We start from the raw sequence: 24,825 nt of genomic DNA on the forward strand, positions 1-24,825 counted from the left end.
AAATGGGTTCAATCAGAAATTGGGCATCTGCGAACTGAGCAAACCCGACAAGGCGAGGAGCAGACCCGGCAAGGAATTTTGATCACTGATATGCACGAGATGATGCAACGTCTGATGTTGCAGTTTCCACCCCCTCCTCAGTAGGTCCGGTATGTACCTCTCACGCTTGTACAAAAACATTGCGGACAATGTTTAGTTCAGGTGTGGGGGGAGTTCTATTTATCGCTTTTAGTAGTTTCTTTTTATTTCGTATCTCTTTTAAATTTGTCAGTACTTTATGATAGTTTGTGTGTTAGCTAGGACATGTCAGTGCCGGATGCTGAAATTGTTAGCAGGACAAGTGATGAGAATCTGTGATAGTGAACCGATTTGCACCTCGCAGTGATGAAAGGAACCCCCAAAGAGTTGGTATTGTTGAACTTAATGATCGGACGCACTTTCAAGCTTTAGGACCGGACAATAGACCTGTAGACCCGATGAGGCGATAAAGTTGTACGACACAAGAAGTGTTTTTGGACCCTGTGAACTTGACCATACATGGTGAGGATTATAAAAAGCCAAATACAAGATCATCGTGAGAGTTTGTCAGGTATGTCATCGTCACTTTTGGTTTGTGTGAGTATTTGTTGGAATTTCGAATGCACACGTTTACACACTGAGGCACTTGTTTGTTTTACACCTGAGCCTTTCAAGCTAACCTTTTCACGTTATCCCTTGTTCACCCCGTTTGAGCCATACAACCTTTTGTTTGTTTGATTACATGCATAATTTCACCAATAAACCAAACACTTCCGTACCCTGCTTTGATGAGAGTTGTTACTTCTGATCTGTGAAACAATGTAAGTTTGGGGTCGGTACACCGAAAACAAAGAGTAGGTAAGTGCAGAAAAAAAAACAAAAGAAAAAAAAAAGAGAAAAAGAAATGATAAGTACAAAGAGCACTTACCTATAAGAGAAATTGATCTGAAAACAAAGATGTGAAAGAAAAGAGATGCTCAAAGAAATACATGAGCAATCATTCAAGGATCTTAAGAAACGGTGTCCGACACTTGTGATTGTGAACAGTAAAATAAGACAGTGATTGAAGTAACGACTCTGATTCTAAGCCAAAAGCCACTAGTTCTCCCTTTTGTTTGTTTATCCCACCGTTTCCCTTAGCCCCGTTACAACCTTGAAAGACCTCAAAAAGTGTGTGTCGTGTGCGTATGAGATGAAGATAAATGTTATACAAACCTATGAGCTGACTTTGCATGCTTTGATCCTTGAGTGCAAACACTTTAACCCGAGAGTTTTGGTGAGAGTGTGAATAAGCTTGCAGGTAGAGAGACACCTCAATATGGAAGTATAGCTGAATCACTAAAGTCGGGGAAGAAGGAAATCGTTGGAAGGCCAAGTTTAAGGAAGTTGCGAAAGATCTCAGCGGTACTGTGGTAAGATATTTGTAAAATGTTTGGGGGATCCTTAGTTGTTTCTCGAGCATCGCTTGAGGACAAGCAATGAAATAAGTTTGGGGTTGTGATCGGTCACGAATCTCATGATGTTTTTGTCACTTTCCTGATGATAATCCAGGTATTTCGCACTGCTCAATGTCATAGTTTAGTCTTGTTTAAATTGATTTAAGTAGGTTTGAGTGTGTTGGTATGTTTTATCTATTTATTTGTTTTCAAGTTTATTTTCCCAATTTATGCTTTGGTTTAGTTGTTTAATGATGTTTCAGATCTAGGAGATGATTCACTCTACACTTTGCAAGAGATGTCGGAAGGAAGAAGCAAGAAGAATGCAGAAAATAAAGGATCAGTGGTGCAACATGGGCGCCCGTGTTGCTAAGAAGGCTATCAAGATAACAAAGTAAAGAGACAGTGGTGCAACACGGGCACCCGTGTTGCCTAACACGACCCGTGTTTAGGGATGGCAATGGGCAGGGTTTAGGCAGGGTACTATAGTACCCGTCCCCATACCCCTAGTTTAAAAAAATCCCCGTACCCGAGCCCAAACCCACGTGGGTATCAATATTCATGCTCGTACCCGTACCCTGTGAGTACCTCAATGCCCATACCCGTACCCGCATTTATAGTAAAATTAAATCGTTTAATTACAAAATATCATATAATTTAAGTCTTTTTAACAATATTAAAAAAATTATGTATGTTATTGTTGAGTTAAGAAACAAATAAACACTTTTATTAAAATGTGTAATGATTTAATAGCTATAGTATTTTTTTAAAAATTTAGAATCGTGCATTTTTATATAATAATATAAATTACATTATAGAAATATGTAGTGTGGTTATGGGGCGGGTTGGATAGTAAGGTACCCGTGCCCGCACCCATACCCGCATATTTTAATGGGTAATTACCCGTGCCTGTGCCCATACCCATTTTTATGGGTATTTACCCTACCCGATATGGGGTTTTTTGTGGGTACCCACTAGGGATGGGCCAAATTGCCATCCCTACCCGTGTTGCCACTACTGAGCGCACCATATGATTTTAAAAGAGACAGAGGACCAACACGGGTACCCGTGTTACCCAACACGGCCCGTGTTGGCTTGTTGCGCTGATTTTCATGATTTTTAGTTTTTGACTCAAAAAGTGATCCAGGAGGGCATTTTGGTACTTTCCGACTTATTAAGAGGGTTTGCAATATATAGTGAAGGATTAAGAAGAGAAGGATCATCTTTTTACAACCGGAGAAATTGAATCTGAGTCAGAGCAACGTATGAGATTATTGGAGAACGGAGATCATTCATGAGCAAGAGCAATTGAAGATCACAAATTCCTCAATTATCTGTAATGTTTAACTTTGATACTTTTAAATTTCTTTTGAACAATACGAGTAGCTAAACCCCCCAATGCTAGGGGGTGTCCCTGATTTGGTTTGTAATGACTTTGATATTTTGATTTGATCGATTTCATGTTTATGTTATTCAATTCAATTTTGTACCGTTTTTAATGCCTTCTTTATCGGACAAATAAAGATTGTTTTATGATTAACAATTTGCCGGATCGCAATTGTTAAGGTTTGTATTAAATTGAACCTTAGTAGATATCACCTAGGACTAGGGATACCCTATGGTCACTAAGAACTCTTGATAGAAAATAAGCTTGGTTTTATCTAATTTCTCTAAGGACTTAGGGTTCGTAGATGAAAAACCAAAGGTTTGCCCAATAAGGATTTAGGGGCAAACACTCTAAAGATTTAGTAATTGAATATCATGAACTTGTTGAAAAGATCTCAAATAAGGATTCAGAGTTGTTACAGAGCAAATTACACACCTTGCCTTGGCATTTACTCATATTAGTGAAAAGGCTTAAATTTATCTTCTGCTATTTTTATTTTACATTTAGAAACTATAACTCAATCAAAAACCCCTGTTGACTTTTTATTTAATTAAATAATTATAAAACTTATATTCCAACGCAGTCCTCGAGATCGATACTTGGTTTTAACCTTTTATTACTACTTCGTAAAAATAGTACACTTGCTATTTTTCCGATCAACTTCAAAGCATTCAATATGGTTGCTAAATAGGGGTGGCACATGATGAAAAAACTGAAGACTTTCGTTTCTAGAGTATTTAAGGTAAGATATCGTGTCCATAAACCTTTGGTATGTTGCATCTGCAGTTTTTAGTGCGAAAGGCATTACATTATAGTAATAATTACTTCTGTTCTTCATGAAGGCGCTTCTTGGAGTATCGCACGAGCTCATCCTGATTTAGTTGTAGCTGGAGTAGGCGTCCATGAAAATTAGTGTTTTCAAACCTGACGATCCATCAGTGAGCCTTTCAAAACTTGTTAATACATATGGATACTTTGAATATTCCTTATTAAGGTCGGTGAAATCCACACTGGTCCTCCACTTTCCCGAATTATTTTTTACTATTACTATGTTTTCCAGTCAGTATTTGATCTCCTAGATGAACTTTGCTTCTAGCCTTCTACTGACTTCCTTACTTCTTTAATTGCCAACCCTTTTTTCTCCCCTTTTTTCCTCTTTCTTTGCATGACAGGTTTTATCCCAGGAATAACGGATAGCTGGTGACATACTACATTCGGATCTATTCCCGACATGTTTGTAGGTAGCCACGCGAAAAGATCAACATTTTCTCGCAACCCTTGTATTATTTCGGATTCTTCTTCAGGAAATAAAGTGATTCTGATTTGTGTTGTCTGGTAGTCATTAAGTCTGATATGAATGACCTTTAGCTCTTCAAAGGGCGTCAGGATGTCCTCCAATGGATCTCCTCATGGATCAAGATCCACATAGTGTACTTTATAAGCATCTGATACCGGTTTGGTGTCGCATTTTCTCCTCAGTTTCAAACTATCCTGGTAACAGTTCCTAACTAGTTTATGGTTTCCTTTTACCACTCTAACTCATTCGTATTGTCAGCTATATCGTTAATAAAATCGCCTTCAAAGTATTAAAAGTTGGTTTTCTAATAACTATGTTGTAAGGAGAAGGGCCTTGAATACCATGTATCTAAGTTTTATTGTCTTAGCGTTTTCTCTACTCCCGAGCATAGTTCTTATGGTGAAATAGCAAACACATGTACCTGCTCTCCTGAGAACTGGCCAGAGACCCTTTGAATGGTTGCAACTCCTAATCTATCTTTAATATTTTAAAAGCATCCCAGTACAGGATATCTGCTTAATTGTCCGGGTCAACCACTACCCTCTTGACATTCCAACTTCCACTCTGGATGTTGATCACCATCAGATTGTCTTCGTGGGGATTATATCTTTTAAATCTCGACTAAAAAAACTGAACTCCAAATCAAGTGATTCCAATTCTGTAAGAGGGGCATTCTCTACATACATTAACTTCCTAGCATATCTTTTGTGTGAAGAGCTGGATGCTCCATCACCCTTGAAATTGTCGGCGATTATGTTTAAGGTGTGATGTGGAATGCTACAAGTGTTTTTTTATCGTGGATGCCTTTTCTCGGGTGTCGCAGGGTAGGGACTATCCTTGATCCGCCCTTCCTTCCATATTGAACGTATTTATTAAGGCACCCTCTCCGTATCAGCTTCTCGATCCCTTGTTTCAAGTGGTCACAATATTCAGTATGGTGCCCTCATACTTTATGATATTTGCACCATGTGTCAGTGCTCATGCCATCATTTCCCCCTTTTAGGGGATGGGGTTCTGGGATGAGTCTCGCGTTGTATGTATCCTGCAGAATCCTCTAACCCCTGGTTTTCAACAGGGTAAGGTGTTCGAACGACATTCTTTCTATCTGCTCAATATGTTGTTTTTTTCCGACGATGACCCTGTTGCTTGGATATCTTTTTCCCGCCTAGTTTTGATCTTGGAGGCCCTTTTTTCTTTTGCACCCTCGGTCCTTTTTCTGGTTTTGCTATCTTCTCCCTTGATGTAACATTCTTCTCGTATCATGATATCTTCCATCATGGCCGCGAGCTTCTGAGCCAGCGACTCGTTAAAATTTCCTGGTTTGAGGCCGCTTTGGAAAGCTCATACGAACATCTCCTAGTTAGGGTGGGACACCTTTATGGTTTCTTAATTGAATCGAGCCAAATATTCTTGAAAAGATTCTTCCTGGTTTTGGAGGACATTAAACAAGCTCGTGGTGGATATTTGTGATGTTTGCTGGCGGAGAACTGATGTATCATGTTTCTCGACATATCTGAATAACTAACCACTAGAAAATGGGGAAGACTCATGATACGCAGCAGGGAGGCCTCCATCAATTTACACTTAAGAGAATCGATAGCCCCGATGATCGCCATTTGTATATTAACCGTCAAGATATGTTCCCGAGGGTCACATTTTCTGTCGAACATGGTGAGTGATGGTAGTTTGAAGTTTTCCCAGAGATGAACATTCGAGATCCCCTCTGATAATGGTTTAGTGTGATTGGGTCATCAGAATCGTCATTTTTCGGATGGACGTATGGTTGATGATTGATAGCTTATAACTTATAGCTGATGGATGAAACTGATAGTTGATAAGTTAATTAAACTGTTTGGTAAAATTAACAATTCAACTAACTTATAAGTGTAAAATGACATAAAAGATATTTAATACATAATTATTTTAATTTAAATTAAAATAAATCAAAGGATAAAAGTGAATTTTTGTTAAAACAATAAGGATTAAAAAGGAATAAAAAATAAAAAAGTTATAAAATAAAACACTATTTAAATAACATCCGAGAATTATGCTATAAACAAACAAAATAAACGATAAATTCATGATAAAAAGACTGTTATCAAACATGTCTAAATTGTAATATAAACTTATAAATTATTAGTTGAAAAATATGTCTTACCAACTAGAGTCTAATTTGTCTATTGAAATTGATACTCCCTAGTGATTCATTTTATCTTCTTACACATATTAAAAAATATTGTCACAAATTATAAGGAAAAAAATTTAACTTTATCTTATATCATTATTTTACTCTAAAAATACTTCTTTTCCAAAATAAAATTAAATATAAATAACATTTAATTTGTTTTCCTTTTTATTTTTTCATAATCAACAATCAATTAATCAATTGAAATCATTTATATATATTTTTTATAAAACTTATTAAAAAAATAAAAAAAAACATAACTTCAAATAAATATGTTTGTGTTAAAATATTTATTTTTGCTTGTATATTGTTACGGAAGAAGTATTGGTGGATTCAAAATCATCTTGAATACAAAATAAAAATATGTTAAGTTGAGATTGATGCAGTGAATATTGATCTGATGGTATAATTGAAAAAAGAAATTAATATTAAATACAAATAAAAAATTGAAATAAATCATTTGTTTTGAGACAATTTTTTTTCACTAATAAGAATTATTAGAGTTTGATCTAACTCATCCTTATAAAATTGATTGATAGAATAAAAATTGCCCCTACTTATAAAACATGTTTAAACAATATATTATCCATATATTATCCTGTGAGACTCTTAACACACTCCTCACGCTCAAAAACACGTAGAAATAAATAATGGATAACCTAATTGCGGAAATGTGGTTTGACCTAATTTAATCCTACAAAATCAATTTATAAGGTTGAGTTAGATGAAACTCTAATAAATGAGAATAATCTTTATCCTATACACTGATTTTATAAGAATGAATTAAATAAAATTCTAATTTTCGATGTGAAACTCTTAAAAGTAGTCACTTTTATTATGAAACAGAAAATCGTTTATTCTGAATCAGTATACAAATAACAAAACACAATCCCTCCTTAGTCTTGTACAAGATTAATAGAGAAACAATATGATACACAATTCATTAAGGATATGTTTAGATTGATAGTGAATAAAATTGATTTTAGTAAAATTGATTTTATCAGAATTGAGTTTAATAAAATTAATTTATGTTTGAATACATTTATAAAAAGTGGGTAGAATAATAAATAACAGTGTAAAAATCATCCAGAATCAATTCTAAAAGCAGAAGCTACAAATTATAGCTTTAAATAGAATCAATTCTAAAGACAAAATTAATTATACTTTTGCCTTACCAAACATCTTAAAATCACCCAAAATTAATTCTAAACCTCTTGAATTGTTTTTGCCTTTGCAAAAGCCAAACCAAGATTTGAATATCTTTAATTATAATTTTTGTACAGGATAGTGTGTGAAACAAACAAGTATGTGGATAATATTATTGAATGTATAGTAAAAAAATAGTCAGTGTGAAAATCGTGTGTGAATTTTGAATTAGAACAACAAGTATGTGAAATATGTCAGAATTCAAGAGAAAGGACATTAGACATCAAAACGTAAGCAGCAGCACCGACGTGCGCTGGCAACCTCATGCTCTAATCTAACCCACTCACTCCCACGTACTGTACTGGGTTTTCTCAATTTTCTCTAAACACCATTTTTGAAATATTTTTAAAATTTTTAATAATTATAGTTAACAATTTAATAAAAATACATTGAAAGTGTAAAAAAATTTACTCTATCATCTAATTAGAATATATCACTCTCATATAAATAATTTAAATTTTTTAATATGATTTGACATAATAAATAGTAATAGTTATTGGTTGATATTGTAGACTTATCTTTACACTAATTAAATTTGCATATTTATATTTTCTTTTTATTAAATATTTTTTCCTCACTTTCTCAAATGATAACGTTAATTTTATAGAGGAATAACAAAATTAATTTAGAAAATAAATTTTTTGGTCTTTTCTTCGCACATAATAAAACAAGCGATTTTTTTTATTGTAGTTTGATAAAAAAAAAATCATCACTAGCTTTCATCTTTTTTGTTAGTTTACGATCCTTTCGAAGCTATTTCTTCATTCATCTGAAAACAAAACAGAGAGCGAATCTCAATAAAAAAGTTTCCTTTTTTATTCACTGTGATATCATCCAAATCTTCAAACTCACACATTTCATCACCCTTTTGTACGGTATAATTCCTCATTTTCTGTACTTCCTTTTGAATCTCATTTGATTTTATCATCCAATTCATTTTTGCATGCATGCTATTACATTTTTCATCTTGTTTTCTACATTTTTTATATGTGCATTTTATGAAAAATTGAAGTTTTTTGATTTTCTGGGTATTGGAATTTTTGACCAGATAATATGCAAGCATCAAGTGTTTCGGTGAAAGGTACAATTTTTGGGGCTCAAACCCAAAGGGGCTTGGTGGGTTTTGGAGATTTCAGAAATGGGAGTGTTGTAAGACCGAGAAGAGTTTGCTTGACAAAAAATTCCAATTTCTGTGGCTCAAGGCTTGCTTCTTCTGTCACTGTTGAATCTAAACTAAGAAGTGGAAGAGTTGGTTTTGGTGGCGTTTTTGTGTCCTCTGCTAAGTCCAGATCATTCAGGGTTCATGCTTCTGGATTGCAGTCTGGTGATGATTGTTCTTTAATGTGTTTTGTTTATTAGTTCTTGATTAATGTAGATGGGCCGTGTTTGTTTGGTTGATGATTCTTTGTTTGAATTTCTTGGCAATATTGCTTATTTGATGTTAGGAGAATGCAAATTGTAGTATATGAAGTCATAACATGCTATACTACCTAATCTTAGTTTCTAGTCTAGATGGTACTACATCATAAATGATCTTTCAAGCACCAACTTCTCAAATTGAAAGTGTGTCTGATATGTGTTAGTGTCTGATATCGACCTGAGAGTGACACGTTATTAGATTCAATCACTTCCATTTACTCAAAATATTATTAGGGTTGACACGTCATTGTCGTGACACCACGTGTCTAGTGTGTCTGGTGTCCATTTCAGTGCTTCGTAGTAGATGAATGGTTAATTTTGTTTTTGGTTTTGTGAAACCATGTTAAGATTGTATACTATAGAATTCCTCTTTTTATTGCCTTTAATTCCGTAGTGGTTTTAGATATCATCTCAAGAATAAATGTGCTATCACTATGCTTATGAGTGTTGTTACATTTGCTTTGATTTTTTGGTTTTTCGTGCTTGAAATTCTGTTTTACAAGTCTTATGTTTGCAAAGTATTTGAACAATTATTCAATGATTCATAAACTTTTTGTCTGAATATGGGTTGCAGATGGAGATGCCGAGCATGTTGTCCCCGCCGTTCCTCTGGGAAAATCTTCTGGAACTGTACTACCCTATGTTGGTGTAGCTTGCCTTGGAGCCATTTTATTTGGATACCATCTCGGGTATGGATAGCCTCTTCGTTTTAGTATGTTGGTCAATCGACTATCGTTGAACCCGCTGGAAGACTGGCCGGTTCCCAGTTGAACCGACCGGTCCAGTCCTGAATTGAATCTTAACTAGAACTGTTGCTACTTTTCTTTTAATAACATATTTGCTTTCGATAACTCTAGAAATGCCCTGTTTGGTGCAGGGTGGTAAATGGTGCTCTTGAATACCTTGCTATTGAACTTGGCATAGTTGAAAATACAGTTCTACAAGGTACTCAATTTTTAAAAATGAACGCATATGATTGATCTTTCAAACAATGAGAATTTTAGATATTTATGAAAATACTTTCTCTTCATTTTAAACTAGTCTCACTCTCATTCATGAATGTGAAATCCTTGAACAGGATGGATTGTCAGCTCGCTACTTGCTGGTGCCACTGTTGGTTCGTTCACTGGTGGAACATTGGCTGACAAATTTGGAAGAACTAGGACGTTTCAGTTAGATGCAATCCCTCTAGCAATTGGAGCATATCTTTGGTACGTCAGTTGTTGTTTTGTTGAGGACAAAGATCGATGTTTATATATTTTTGGAAACCTTTTGTTGAACTAGGACGTGTTTACAGTGCTACAGCGCAAAGCGTTCAGACAATGATCATCGGTCGCTTGCTTGCTGGTATAGGAATCGGTGTCACATCTGCTATAGTACCACTATACATATCAGAGGTGGCGACTTTGATAATTTATCAAATCTCTATGATTGTGATTACATATTTTATATTGGAAATGTAACGAACGATTTCCTTTTTGGGCAGATTTCGCCAACTGAAATCCGTGGCGCGCTCGGATCTATCAATCAACTTTTTATATGTATTGGGATTCTTGTAGCACTGGTGGTTGGTCTACCTCTTGCAGGAAACCCATTATGGTATTGAGTAGTTTACCCTAAACATTTTTTTGTCGGTGCGAGTGTGTTATTCATCTAACCTCGTTGAAAGGCGTGTATTTCTTCTCTTCTGATGACTAATATCATCTTGAGATTCTTTTGACTCGGAGGATTTGAAAACATTTACTTGTCAATTATACTTCCTGTATCCTAGTTATTTTATTTTATCAGGTGGAGAACAATGTTTGGCATTGCAGTAGTTCCATCCGTTCTATTAGCTCTAGGAATGGCAATTGCTCCCGAAAGTCCCCGTTGGCTTTTCCAGGTTTTCTTGCAACTCTCTCGTATCTTTTGTCGTAGAAGAAATAAGTTCACATCATGATTTGTTAAATGCTTAAAATGGATTAACATTGTCCAACCGAATATACACATTATACATTTAAGTTAAGAATGTAACGAGATTATTTTGTTGTAGGTTTTCTGAGAAAATTCCATGTATATTGTTTTACAGCAAGGAAAAATCATTGAAGCTGAAAAGGCTATTAAAACACTATATGGAAAAGAAAGAGTTCCTGCAGTTATGCATGACTTAAGAACAGCGAGTCAAGGTTCTTCTGAACCCGAAGCAGGTTGGCTTGATCTGTTTAGTAGCCGATATTGGAAAGGTATCTTATATTTCATTTCAGCCTATACATAGTTCGATTTGATAAGCTATGTGATTTCCTTTTACGTTTGATTTACGCTTTACGGAAAAATGTCTTCTTGCAGTTGTCAGTGTTGGGGCCGCACTTTTCTTGTTCCAACAGTTCGCTGGAATAAACGCTTTGGTGTATTATTCAACTTCTGTGTTCCGCAATGCTGGAATTGCTTCTGATGTCGCCGCAAGTGCCCTTGTTGGCGCCTCAAATGTCATTGGTTAGTAATTTTAAATCTTAAATATTTCGATTGCACTTTCAATTAAAAAAAGCTACTTTTGTATATTGCAAAGGTATGGTATTGGTTCTATCTTTCTGACATCTGTTTTTTTGGTTGTCATAGGAACTGCTATTGCTTCCTCCTTGATGGACAAACAAGGGAGGAAAAGTCTCCTTATCACGAGTTTTACTGGGATGGTAATGCATCAATTCTCAATTAGACTTTTTATTTTATTTGTTTATGTTTTTTTCCAAATAACTTAATTTTATTTCTTGTGCGATATAATTTATTGATCTTACTATTATTTTCTGAAGACATCATGTAACTTTGATTCATATAATTGACAGTCTTTGCTCTATGTCTTTCCCAGGCTGCTTCTATGTTGCTTCTTTCTCTCACTTTTAGTTGGAAGACGCTTGCACCATACTCCGGGCCTCTTGCGGTCCTAGGAACTGTTTTGTATGTCACTTAATTTCATCAATAATTATGATTCTATTCATGAAAACTTAACTTCAATGAACTTATAGTTTATTTGTTTATACGGTCTTTAGCTATGTCCTATCCTTCTCTCTCGGTGCTGGTCCCGTGCCTGCCCTTCTTTTACCGGAGATATTTGCTTCGAGAATTAGAGCAAAAGCAGTTTCGTTGGCATTAGGCACACATTGGGTGAGTGACTTCACTATGAAATGTAGCATTTTTTCGTGATACTTTTATCATTTCTAATTGAACATGGTTTGCTTTTTCTTGTCTTAAAACAGATCTCCAACTTCGTCATCGGCCTCTCTTTCTTGAGTGTGGTGAACAAGTTCGGTATCAGCTCTGTGTACTTGGGATTCGCAGCTGTATGTGTTCTTGCTGTTTTGTACATAGCCGGCAACGTTGTGGAAACAAAAGGTCGCTCGTTGGAAGCAATAGAACGCGAGCTTAGCTCTCAAGCTTGAGAAACTTCCGGAAGTGATGAATGTGATCATCATAATCACAAGGCTGCTCAATAAACTGTTTTATGTTTGTACTGTTGCTAAGCAAAAGTGGTAGATGCACTAAGGCCAAGTTGTTTGTTGTAATCAAAATTTGTTCGTTTGCAAATATGGTAACAATAATGTGAGCTTTTGCTAAGCATTTGTGTTCTGTAGTACCATGTTTTACAGTTTTTTTTTTTTTGCTAGTGTTGGTAGTGGTAGATATCATGAATAATGGCATTCTCACTTCAATTGTAGGTTGAATAATTTGAAGTCTAATCTAAAAAATAAAAAATTGTACAAAATTAAATAATACTACATGTGATTGCTGTAATATTTCGGGGGTCAGTTTTGGCATCAAGTGGTTTCAGTCTTCTCTCGATCGCAGTTGCGGAGATCGAATCGTGGTTCTCCCTATCAAATTTAGCGTCAATCACCATCGGACCAACTAACGATTGGTTGTCGTAATACAATTAAAAAAATCAAAAATCTAAACTAAAACCGTAAACAGATCTTTGCCATAAATCAATCTAAAAAAAATGGCACAACATTTAATAGTATTTTGATGTGATTGGATATTATTTTAAAAATTTTAAATATAATTTATTAGTTTAATTAATTGATGAATTTCATCGGTAATAAATCACATTTTTATAATATTATTATTTAAAAAATTGTAATAAATTGCATCATAATAGTATTATTAATAAAGGAATTATAATTTATTAACTTGGTATCCAAAAATTAATCTAAAATAAATTACATTAGATTGAATTGAATTATATTTAATTTTTTAAAATTATCACTCAAAATCAAACTAAATCACAAATACTTTGTTTGATCTTAAAATCGAATGAGTTTGTATCCCAAAATTAAATCACAAATTCAACATATTATACTAGATTGCATATCCCAGTCATCAATGATTTGTTAAATTTTGTCACACAATAGTGATAAGTGATTTAAAATTTTGCTACACGCGTTGCTACTTGGCAACAGTCAAGTAATAATGTGTGTAGTCTCCAATTTAGGAAATAAGTAATAATGTGTGTAGTCTAGAGGAAGAGAAAATGTAAAATATAAAACATAAAAAAAAAGAAAAGAACACTTGATAAGCAAAAATAGAACTCTATTATTTAATTCATTATATTTGCTAGTATAATAAACAGAGCAAAGGTATTGAGAATCTTGATTATACATCTCAACTTAAGCCCCCAACAAGTTGATAGCTAATGCTCAATTATCATATAGAGCATGTGCAAGTGCCACAACATTTTTGAGCACTTCCATGACTATCCTCAATAGCACTAATTTACAAAATATTTTGACAAAACTTGATGGGTTTCTCATTTCAGATTCATGGTAATATCTACATGTTGGATTTCCTCTCCCACCTCTCCTTGGTATCAAGCCTGCAAATGTTAACAACAGACACATCAAAAAGATTGTAAACTTCTCACATGAAACATAAATAACCTTATACATGGAAAAAACATAAAAATACAATACTACTAACACACAGTTAAGACGATGTGTTCAACTAAAATCAGGATTGCTGATTCATGTAATGAAAGAAATTACTGCTAACTAGGATTCCGTAAACCTCAACATAACACTCTTATACTTCTAACAAAACTGCTAACTAGGACTCCGTAAACCTCAACATAACACTCTTATACTTCTAACAAATCGGAATTGCTGCTGTTAAAAAATCAATTAGTTACTACAATCCGAAAATTAAAACTTTTGAATGAGATCAGATGACCCACATAGTGTTATTAATAGCAGATTGTGGAAAATAATGGATTGCCAAAAATAAGATATGAAAAATAGCGGATAGCGTAGCACGTAGCAGGTAAATAGCAGAAGCTGCAAAGCGGTTGAAATATAAATAATTGTATATAAAAACATGTCGAAACACACAGCTGTTAAAAAGTTTGACCGCCACTTGAGATTTTGTAATTTTTTAATGTTTTAAAAAGTTTGACTTTTGTTAAAACACACAGCTCTGCTGTTCATCATGTACCACTTTAACCCATATGTCGAAACACACCGGTATCCTGCAAATAGCGCAGTTGACTTATCGTATCAGCTATTCCAAATTCCGATACATAATAGCGGTATAATGAGGCTATACTGGTTTGTTAACAACACTGCCCGCATTCCAAGTTCTTCATGTGAATCTAATTTGATTAGGTTAGAATGTTAAGTGTCTTCATCAAACGACAATGAGTTGCCGACAGCTGGTGACTCTATCGTTCTTTTTAGCCCAATTTCTAACACCTTATCATTTACTGAAATCTTATATGGTAGTACTAAATAACCTGAGCTCAGTCTCTATTGGTGGGCCAAGACCAAGATGACATGAAATTTTACATTATAATAAACATTTACTGCAGTCATAAAACCATGCAGTTAACATTTACCGCAGTCATAAAACCATGCAGTCAATGCAATCAGCGTTGTCTATGGCAGATGGCGGAGAGTCAAAATCCCGCCATATCGGCTGCTTTGCGGCGCCGTTATAGCTGATTATGGAAGAAAAATCCGCAACATTGGCCGATATTTACCATCGCGCAAGCCCAAAAACCGCCATGAATATCCGCCATAGTGGCCATGGCGCGCTATTTGATAATAATGAATACAATAAATTGAACTTGGATGAACATGATGGAATGCCCTTAGCAGTTTTGGCTCTTATATATCCGTAATTGGGATTCGTCGTCGATTGATTTCAATAAACTTGGTTCAAAATGCAGACTAAGAAGGTGAAGTATCTGATTAAATGAACTTCAAACACTCGAGCCCGCTTGGATCACGTCTAGAAGCAGGGTGGTGAGCAATGTCATGGAATGTATGCGACAGTGTTAAATATGGATACTCATTTCAATACAAACTTCTTAGAGTAAGACCTACTGAAAGGAGTGAGTGTTAAGGAAAGGATCTTGTTAACATGGGTAGCTACTTTAAGCCTGGCAAACTACTTTATTAATGGGTGGGGTTGCAAAAAACATAGCAGCATTTCCCAGTGATTAGAGTAAATCATAATTTATGGCTGTTGTCAATAGTGCGCCAAAGCGGAATAGTGTAGCGGCGGTAGGAGTTGTCGTGACAATATGATTTTCTTCTCTATTTTAAGTTGTATTGCTTTGTAGTTTTTTAATTATTAAGTATGGTCTATTTAATTATGCGTGTTTTACTGTTATTCTATTTTTTAGTGTTTATGTTTGAACACTGATCTGTAGTCTTTGCAATAATAGTTATCCCACTATCCGCTATAGCATTTAGGGTGTCGATGCTACGCGACGCTATCTGAGATAAACAACATAGATTGATGATAAAGTGTTAAAAATGGAATTTTTCTGTTAATGAAAGTCGAGTTAGAGCTATACCCCCAATGCAATTTTTGCTTCTTTGATGTAGAAGGAACAGATGCACTACTCTTCGAGTCTTCATTTCTCGAATCAAAGCTTTCGAGATTATTCAAGATGCTTTGTTCTTTGTTATCAACTTTGAATCCTTGAGCTCCACTCTTATTTCTATATGGATCATTTCCTTGTGCCTTCCTCTTTGACTCATCTGCAGAACCCAATCAAGGAAACACAAAAGACACATCAACAAGAGTTAAGCCCTTATCGAATAAACAACTTATTTAGCCGCTTATGTTAGCACTCATCATATAAGTACTTATACACTATGAAGCACGGACACAAAAGCACGGACACAAACACTGACACCGGACACGATAACGACATTGACACGTTGATACTGCTTATAATTTGAAAAAATTGAATAAATTAAACGTAATCATAAGTGTTTGTGTCCCGACACTAACACAGACGCTAACACGCTGCCGCTTTTTTAAGAAAATAAGCTGAAAAGTGAAAACTATTTGTGGACATGTAATAACTTAAGCTCTTTGAAACAACCTTACAAGTGCTTATCAAATAAGTTAATAACTCAATACAAACATACCCTTAAAACAACAATAATATTACCAACAACACAAGAATCATTAAAAAAAAAAAAAATAACCTTTGGGTTTTGTCTTAAACTTTGATTTAGACTTTAATTGTAAGCGCTTCCTATGCAGTTCCTACAAAATTCAAATATTCAAACAATGTTAACTTGGAAAAACATCAAACAAACACAGTAAAACAACACCTAGGTTCCAGAATTTAGGACCAAAACTAAAATTTTCAGTTTTTATCTATATACAAAAAGGGGGAAATTTCAATGAGAAAATTAATGAAAATTGAAATGAAATTAAGAGATTACCCACACGAAACTTGGAAAGTTGATCTTGAGTAACGCCTTTGGGGTTGAAATTGGGTTGTAAACAAGGTGATGATGAAATTGCTGCTTCTCTTCTACGATCTTCTTCTTCCTTTTCCATTTTTTCTATTCGTAGGGTTTTGTTCTTTTCAATTTAAATGCAATATACTATTATTATAATTTATTTCTATTGATTAATTATTATATCAAAACAAAATTTGTTTTATTTTTACGTTAATCAAATAAATCCGAAAAAACATGGAAAAAATAATTCAGTCTTTGAAAGTAATGAATGATTTTTTATGACGATTTTGTTAAAAATGTACTATAGTATATTTTATTTTACTTTTATGCAGGAAGAAAACTTGATTTGATCATGATTCAGAAGTACAATACAATCTTTAGTACATATGTTATTGAATATTGGGGACTACTAGTAGTACACATTAATGTTGAATATTCAGAAGAATTTTTTTAGTTTAATTAAAAGATGACAATGGACATTATTCAAATTAAAAAATGCACGAATAGCAAATATTGAGTCGATTTCAAGATAAAAATTTCTCCAATTTTTTTTGTTAGTATTCTCGATAACAAGCATGATTTCAAGCAAGCTTCAAATGAAGTGTAAAGTAGCTATTTCAGAATTTTTCAGCTTTCTTCAATCTTAACGGAGAAATCTCCAAAGAATGTTCCTAAATTATCCTTAAATATACAACCACAAGTTAATATTTCAGAATTTTTACTTGAAGCTTCATTCGTGTTGCACTTAGTCCAATTTTGATCAGAAAAATATTAATTAACTTGTATGATTCTAGGTGCGAGAGGAGGGCGACATTTGATATCAAAGTATTTAATCATTGTAAACTCGTGAATTGAAGAGTACATGGGCCTCTTAAAAGAAGTAGATGTCATATACATCCATTTTTTAACATGAAAAATGTCTATCAAAATCAATGTTATCATTTTTTAACTTGATATAATTTTTTGTGTGTCAAATTTTGCAAAGAACTATTATGATGAGAGTCGTGATCAGATTCTTAATTTGAGAGCTCTAACTTCTACCAAAAAGTTTAAATAAGTTTTTGTAACAAATTCTATCAATGTCCCAGAGTCGGTCCAAGTGTAAGCCTTAGACCTCAAAAAAATTTTTTTTTAAAGGTATGTTAGGCCTCACAAAATTAAAACTCACTATATTTTTTTTAAAATGAAAATTATATATAGATGCTTGCCTAGCTCAATTGGTAAGTAAATTATATTTTATTAGAGAAAGGTCTTGTGTTCAAATCTCGTAGGGCCTTAAATGAGAAAATATTTTTTTTTATTAGAACTAATGGCTTTTTGGATTTTTTTTTTTAAAACATTGTTTTATTTTTTAACGAGGAAAAAATATTTCCTAGAATAATTTAAATCATAAATTATTATAGAATAATTATAAATTTTATTATTTAAATAATTTTAATTTTTAATTTTGTAAAAATTCATTTTTATTTGTGTTACTCTTACTTATATAAATGCGTTAAAAAATACAAAGATTTTTGTTTAATTAACATAATATGTGAAAGTGGACAACATGACTCACAGTATAAAAAGAATTTTGTATTCAATTTTATATTTCGTATTAGTTTCATAGTACATATCAAAAAATTTAGTCGTAAAAAATCTTAGAATTTCTTCTAAAAATTAAATATCTAATTATGGGGGATGAACAAAAAATTTTCATTTTAATAGTCGCCTTAGGCCTCACATTACGTTGGGTCGGTCGGCCCTGCAATGTCCATGTCAAAAAATATCTCTATCCAATGTCAGAAAACTAAAGTGTACCTGCATCTAAGAAATATGTGGTATACTATTTACAGGGTCAGGTTGATGTGCATAAGGTATATCCTTATGCACGGTTAGGGGTGGGAATAGGCTAGGCTAGGCTAGGCTTTATAAGGCCTGGGCCTGACCTACGATAAACTTACAAGGCCTGAGCCTGGCCTATGGCCTACTATAGGCTCGTTTTTTCAGCCTGGCCTGGCCTTTTTAAAAGTCTGGCCTGGCCTGAAAGCCTATTTAAAAGCCTCTTTCTTATTAATATTTTCAATTAATTCATATTACTTAAAAAGCCTTATAGGTCGCATATATATGAACATTTAGACCGACCTATTTAGCATTTTTTTCTAATATATATGCATATATAGACCAATCTATTTAACACTTTTTCTAATATATATGCATATATAGGTCAACCTATTAAGACTAATTTTAATATATATGAAAATATAGGCCGGCCTACAAGGCTTTATAGGCTTTTTTAATAGCCTGGGCCTGGCCTATTTTATTAAATAGGCTTTTAAAAAAGCCCAAGCCTGGCCTTTTTATCAAATAGGTCTGACCTGGTCTGGCCTTAAGTAGGCTAGGCTATAGGCCCCTGTAGGCCGGCCTGGCCTATTCCCACCCCTATGCACGGTGCATAAGTCTCGTACGAGTAATATTTAAATTGTTTCGAGTAACATTTTAGTTAGAAACGAGTAATAATATCATAATCCATGAATAATATATGCATTATTTGTACACATCTTGTTGTGAATTCAATGCCAAGAACAAAGTATAAAACAAGGAAGAATAAAGGACAAGGAAGAAGAGGAACACAAGAATTGGTTATAACTGCTATTCTTTCACTTTCTCTTAAAACAAGATTACAAGTTTACAAGAATAACAAATAACCTCTCTCACCCTTAATTAGGATTTGCAGCTTAGCAATGATGAGAGACTAGTATGCTATTTATAATAAAACCTAACATACTAACTAATGGGCTTTTTCAGCAAGGCCCATTACACAAGCCAACTTAATAAACAAGCTAACTTAACAAATTAGGGTTTAAACACTAAAACCTAATTTAACATGCTAACAACCCTAGCATCTTCGACATCTGCATGCTAGACCCATCTTCGACTACAACATGCACACTTCGACACCAGCATGTGAACAATCCTTCGACTTCATGCTTAACTCTGTCGAACCAAGAAGCTACCCTTCGACAATACTAGAGTTCGATCCAATATCTCACACATCTATTAAATATGAGTAATTATTAATTGTGAGTAATGAGTACACTATTCTAAGTAATATTTACACCATTCTGAGTAATATCGAATTTTAACTATTTTGAGTAATATATTCATTGTTCTGAGTAATATTTATACTATTTTGAATAATCTGTATATTATTTTGAGTAATAAATATAATACTTTGAGTAATATAAACAATATTTGAGTATTTATGCACCGTACATAAGTATATACCTTATGCACATCAACACATCCCCTATTTACATATCATGATTGTAGAGAAAGCATCTCAAAGTCATATGCATCCTCTTCGAATCAAGTTGTCTTATGTTGCAATAACATTATGCATTAGTTTTCAAGTCACTAATGACTTAACCGGTGGTATGTAGAGATGCCAGGTGAATTTTGTCCAAAAAGACTTAATGTGTTCTCTCATGATACAATTGTAGACATCTTTAATAATCACCCTATTTTAATGTGATCCCTCGTGAAAATTCTTGCTCATTATAATAATAATCACCCTATTTTATACTATATAGCTCTAAAAAGTCAGTCAAAGCTTCCTTATTCTCGTAGTACGGTTCCTTTTTAGGGACCAAAAGATATTGATTGGAAAGTAATAACTTTGGACCTTTCAGACTCGATCTCATATGCTATTTGAAAATTATGATTTTCCTTAGGAGTCGAGGATTTAGTATGTATTGAAACAACATGCCATACCTCTCGTTCGAATGCAGGGAACATGTTGTCTTGTGCTTCTAGTACTTACAACATTGGTATCTTATTTTTACCTTGGTTATGGATTTTGACAATTAACTACAGAGCTTGCTTGATCTTTCGTATATATTTGTTTATCTATTGTCTCCTTCTTTGAGTTTTGGCACGAGTGGCTATGTGAGGTTTATGGGGCTTGGTGTTTTTATTTAATACCATTACTATTTAGATACATTGTCGGAGGTTTCTTCATCCTTTTAGTCGTTATCTCTCTTTATCTTTTGGCAGTGATCTCAAGAGACTTTAACCCTTCTTCTATGGTAACTCAAAATGTAACACCTTGTTTTTCATAATTATTTTAATGAAGATTGTAATTATATAATTTAGTTATTTGGTGGTTTATTTGTTTCTTATTGGTGATATTATGGGAGTAAATGGTGGGATGTAGTGAGAGCATTGGTGGATTGGTAGAATAATTAGAAGTAATTAGATTATTAGTTAATTAATAAATTAAAATAAAAATTTAGAAGTTCGTGGCTTTGTGATAGAAATTATTTAGTAATTAAAATTAAAAAGAAAATATTAGTTAGTAGAGGAATAAGGGACAAAGAGGAGAATATGGAAATAATTAAGGATAGAAAGAAATAACCTAAATGGGAGAATTAGGTTTTATTAAAAATAGAAAAGTCGGGAGAGTTAGCAGAAATTTTATAGTACGTGCAAAATAAGGGGATGAAGAGAAAGAGTAAGAAGAACAAGTCTAGGGCTTAAGGAAAGAAAAATTAAACGACAATTGTCCAAAACCGACGTGGGTACTGTCGCGATTGGAGAAAGAGGGTGGTTATCATCTAAGTGTCGCGACTTATGTGTCGTAAATCTCTAATTTTCTTGTAGTGAACTTTGATTAGGGAACTTGCTACTGAAAAATCTAAGGTAAGGGGGAGATTTCTCTTTTATGGGTGTTTATCATGATGGGGTAGGGACAGGTTCTTCCTCTCCAATAGTTTTTATTGCTCCATTGTTTTAATCATGATGTTTTATGTGTTTTTTATTATGAAATTGTGTTAAATGTCATTGTTGGTTGTTGATTTTCGTTTCTGTCAATTGTTGGGATTTACATGATGATCGTTAGGATGAATGTTGATGTTAATGGTGAATGTGATATGTTTTTGTGTTTCGATGTTAAAGGTGAATTCATGATGAATTAATGGATTAAAGTGTGTAATCATGATTAGATGATGAAATAGACGTAGGATCATGTATATGTGATGTTTATGGTTAAATTGGGTGTTTAGAGGCCAAAATTGGAGCTTCCTTAAAGCTCCCATGGCAAAAAAATAATTTGGCCTTCTGAATTAGGGCGAAGGTCGTCACTCGTCAAACGACCTGGTTGTCATGATGCTAAAGGTGGTGACAGTTGTCACTTGCCTGACGGGGAGATCGCCATGGTCCCCAGACTTGTTTTCTTAAGCCGATCTTCAAGGTGGGTGACATGTTGAGTCTAAAGTGTGTCACCCAGATGATGAGCAAGTCGTCATGTGCCCAGAAAGGGCGTCATCGTGTAAGTGGTTTATTTTGAGTTTCCGGTTTGACTTTTCTGGTCTGGTTTCGCATGAAGGCGATGTTGAATTACTGTTTGGTGATAATTGGTGAGAAAATATTAATTATCGGTGATGATGAATCAATTATTGCACCGTTAAATAATTAACTATATTGGTATGTGTATTATGTGCAAATTATGATAATTGTTGAATTTTGGTGATGTGATCTTGATTAATATGTTCATATTAAATTGTTGTGCTGATATTGTTTGTGATGTGCACAATCAGAAGAATGGCCAATGGTGCATGTGCATATAATTTCATGTTGTTGTTGAAATGCATGCATCATAGTTTACGAACTTCGGTTTAGTTTGGTGTGTTCTACTATGATGATGTGGATCGGGAGCGAGTAGCTATTTCCAGTAAGGGATCAATGAAACGTTACTATAAGGTGATTAGTAGTGATTTTGGTGTGCTCTGATTCTAAGAGGGAATCGGGAGCGAATATGGGCCTGTGTCATCCATAAATGGTACCGTGTGCATTAGAGTCAGTTGTGAAGTATATTTGCATATGTGTTTACATATGTAATCATTATTTCATGATGTTGTTGATTGCTTGAGAATACCTAACATGAGATGGTGATTTGTTGTGAATAACCACTACTACAAATAACACTTTTTATGACGATATTTTCACCTCGAACATGCTAAAAATTGAGAGTATATGTCTTGCGAGCGCCATATTTGATTTTTTTAGGAAAATAAACAACTTTTTCCCTCAGGTTTCTCGAAAATTGAAGTAACGTAGCTATAAGTGAGCGCCATATTTTATCTATAAAAAAATTAATAAACACATTCTCTCAATTCTTTAGAAAACTGAGACATTTAAAGTTTTTTCAATGATTTCTCACTTGGAATATTTGAGATTCCCTTTTTTTCTTAGTTATTTTTTTTCAATTTTCTTTGTTAATTAGTAATTCTCAATATCTTTGTCATCAATAAAAAAGAACAGGCAATAATAGGAAAGGAAATATTTCATTGATAATCAATTAAGGATTACAAAGAAATAGAATATAACTATTCCACGTTTTCAAACTTCTAACTCCGCTCAACTTCAACATTATCCGTATTCCCTATCTCTAACTGAGAGAAAATTTTATAAAGAACTCTTCTCTATGGTATGGAGAAAGTCATTTCCTCCCGAAAGATGACTATGATTTTCTTTAAGAAGTTAAAAATGGTAAGAGGAAGATTAACTCTAACATTGCTAGTAAGGAAAAGTGTTAATCTCTCATAGATGGAGATTTAACACTAGAAGTTGATACTAAACTTTTGCACTTGGGAGTAGAGTAGCAAGACTGGTGAGTTTATTGTTGTTGGCATAAATTAGGTGAAGGCGGATTGAGTAGACATTGTTGAATCTATAATGTTCAACACAATTACCTTTCTCTTTATAGTTTATTGTCTTAGCAATCAATGATGAAGTAATGGTGATAGGAGAGCCATTGACATAGGACTGGATTGACTCAACATCATGAATAGATGGCACAATGAAGATATTTAACCAAAACTCTTTAATGAGATTAGCATTGATGGATCCATGAAGAATGTCAAAGTAACCATTTAACTTTTGTTTGGAAATAGTTTTTCTTATATCAAAACTTTTATCTTTCAAATCATCGAAATCAACAAACTTTTCATTGATTATGAACAAAATATTTTCATCCATTTTTGAATAAAAAAAGGCTTCGAAACTAGGTTTGAAGACACAAAGAGTTGGAAATGAGGCGTTGAAAATATGAATAATGTTTAAATAGTGGAGAATATGAAGCTCAAACGCCTTCTTAAAAATCCAAAACATACGTTACATTTTAAATATAGATGATCATTGTTATTTTAATGATATAATTCCAATGCGCGGCACGCTTTAGAAATAAAACCACATCTTAAATCAGATTTTCTTATAACCGAGAAAAAAAACAATTCGGAAACCTTTCTTTTTATTATATCTTTTATTTGTAAACTAAATGATCTATCCTGTCAATTTTCTTAATAACTGAGGGATAAAATATAAATTTTACTATAAATCTGGATTTGTTATAATATTGTGTTTTAATATTATGTGTAAATAATGTATTGTAAAAAAAAAAGCTTTTGCCGCTCAGTTTTGAACAAAATCGAGGGAATAATTTAGCGTTATAATTGAGGATATTGATCATCATCTTTAAACAAATATGTGTTGTCCATTTTATGAGTATCGACGCTCAAGACATTTCCATTAGTGATCTGCGTGAAACCTAAAAAAATTTCATTATAAAAGCATTCTGATATCTAAATTTGGTAATGAAACATCATGAAGCGCTTGAAACATCATTAAGGTTTGCAAGAGTATTTACCATGAAGAGTTCTCTATGATAAATTGCAAGAGTATAAAATCATTTGGGTTTAAAGTTTGTGTTCTTAAATATTTATTTGAGCAAAAAATCATTTATTAATCTAACCCTTTTTTTTATCTAACCATCTTTCTGTTTATATCAGAAACAAATGCATAAAAAAACAATTGAGAATATAACGGCACCCAACATTTGATCTTGCCAAAAATATCAAGGAATTGAAAATCTAACATATGATCTTCATGAACAAATTAATTTTTATTTTAATATTTTGTATAAACAATGTAATATCCTGTGTAACCAATGTAGTTTGTGAACAAATTAATTTATTAATATTTTGTGTAAATAATTTAACAAATGTTTTTTACCCCTTGATTTTATTGATTAAGTGAGATGTATGAGTTACTTGTTTTGTAAATAATATATATATATATATATATATATATATATATATATATATATATAT

At 33.4% G+C, this 24,825-nt stretch overlaps 2 protein-coding genes across 4 annotated transcripts in view; one reads left to right on the forward strand and one right to left on the reverse strand.

The window, feature by feature from the left end:
• Window positions 1-8,225: 8,225 nt before the first annotated feature.
• The window catches only part of LOC131624345 (plastidic glucose transporter 4-like), a 72,529-nt gene continuing 55,929 nt past the window's right edge, over window positions 8,226-24,825 (forward strand). Inside the window, exons 1-14 of one of the 3 annotated variants that reach the window (XM_058895297.1) lie at window positions 8,226-8,399; window positions 8,578-8,853; window positions 9,523-9,637; window positions 9,826-9,893; window positions 10,027-10,159; window positions 10,246-10,345; window positions 10,435-10,547; window positions 10,737-10,830; window positions 11,017-11,170; window positions 11,274-11,420; window positions 11,544-11,617; window positions 11,791-11,879; window positions 11,972-12,086; window positions 12,179-12,548. In XM_058895297.1, coding sequence (XP_058751280.1) covers window positions 8,583-8,853; window positions 9,523-9,637; window positions 9,826-9,893; window positions 10,027-10,159; window positions 10,246-10,345; window positions 10,435-10,547; window positions 10,737-10,830; window positions 11,017-11,170; window positions 11,274-11,420; window positions 11,544-11,617; window positions 11,791-11,879; window positions 11,972-12,086; window positions 12,179-12,361 — 1,656 coding nt within the window. In that variant the 5' untranslated portion in view covers window positions 8,226-8,399; window positions 8,578-8,582 and the 3' untranslated portion in view covers window positions 12,362-12,548. Of the gene's footprint in view, window positions 8,405-8,577; window positions 8,854-9,522; window positions 9,638-9,825; window positions 9,894-10,026; window positions 10,160-10,245; window positions 10,346-10,434; window positions 10,548-10,736; window positions 10,831-11,016; window positions 11,171-11,273; window positions 11,421-11,543; window positions 11,618-11,790; window positions 11,880-11,971; window positions 12,087-12,178; window positions 12,549-24,825 lie in introns of those variants that run through there. The other 2 variants (XR_009290574.1, XM_058895296.1) reach the window with 2 other exon arrangements.
• Window positions 13,492-16,819, reverse strand: LOC131624349 (uncharacterized). Its single transcript, XM_058895300.1, has 4 exons — window positions 16,662-16,819; window positions 16,415-16,475; window positions 15,772-15,958; window positions 13,492-13,791 (listed from the first exon to the last, which is right to left on the reverse strand). The coding sequence occupies exons 1-4, from the start codon at window positions 16,773-16,775 to the stop codon at window positions 13,749-13,751; spliced, it is 405 nt and encodes a 134-aa protein (XP_058751283.1). The 5' UTR covers window positions 16,776-16,819; the 3' UTR covers window positions 13,492-13,748.

This window comes from Vicia villosa, unplaced genomic scaffold (genome assembly GCF_029867415.1).
Source record: "Vicia villosa cultivar HV-30 ecotype Madison, WI unplaced genomic scaffold, Vvil1.0 ctg.000114F_1_1, whole genome shotgun sequence".
NCBI lineage: Eukaryota > Viridiplantae > Streptophyta > Magnoliopsida > Fabales > Fabaceae > Vicia > Vicia villosa.

Excerpts from the sequence above, each read along its gene's own strand:
- LOC131624349 (XM_058895300.1), bottom strand. The coding sequence starts at position 16,775 with ATGGAAAAGGAAGAAGAAGATCGTAGAAGAGAAGCAGCAATTTCATCA. Across the intron at positions 16,476-16,661 it reads ATCAACTTTCCAAGTTTCGT|GAACTGCATAGGAAGCGCTT; the intron begins GTGGGTAATCTC and ends TGAATTTTGTAG. Across the intron at positions 15,959-16,414 it reads GTTTAAGACAAAACCCAAAG|ATGAGTCAAAGAGGAAGGCA; the intron begins GTTATTTTTTTT and ends TGGGTTCTGCAG.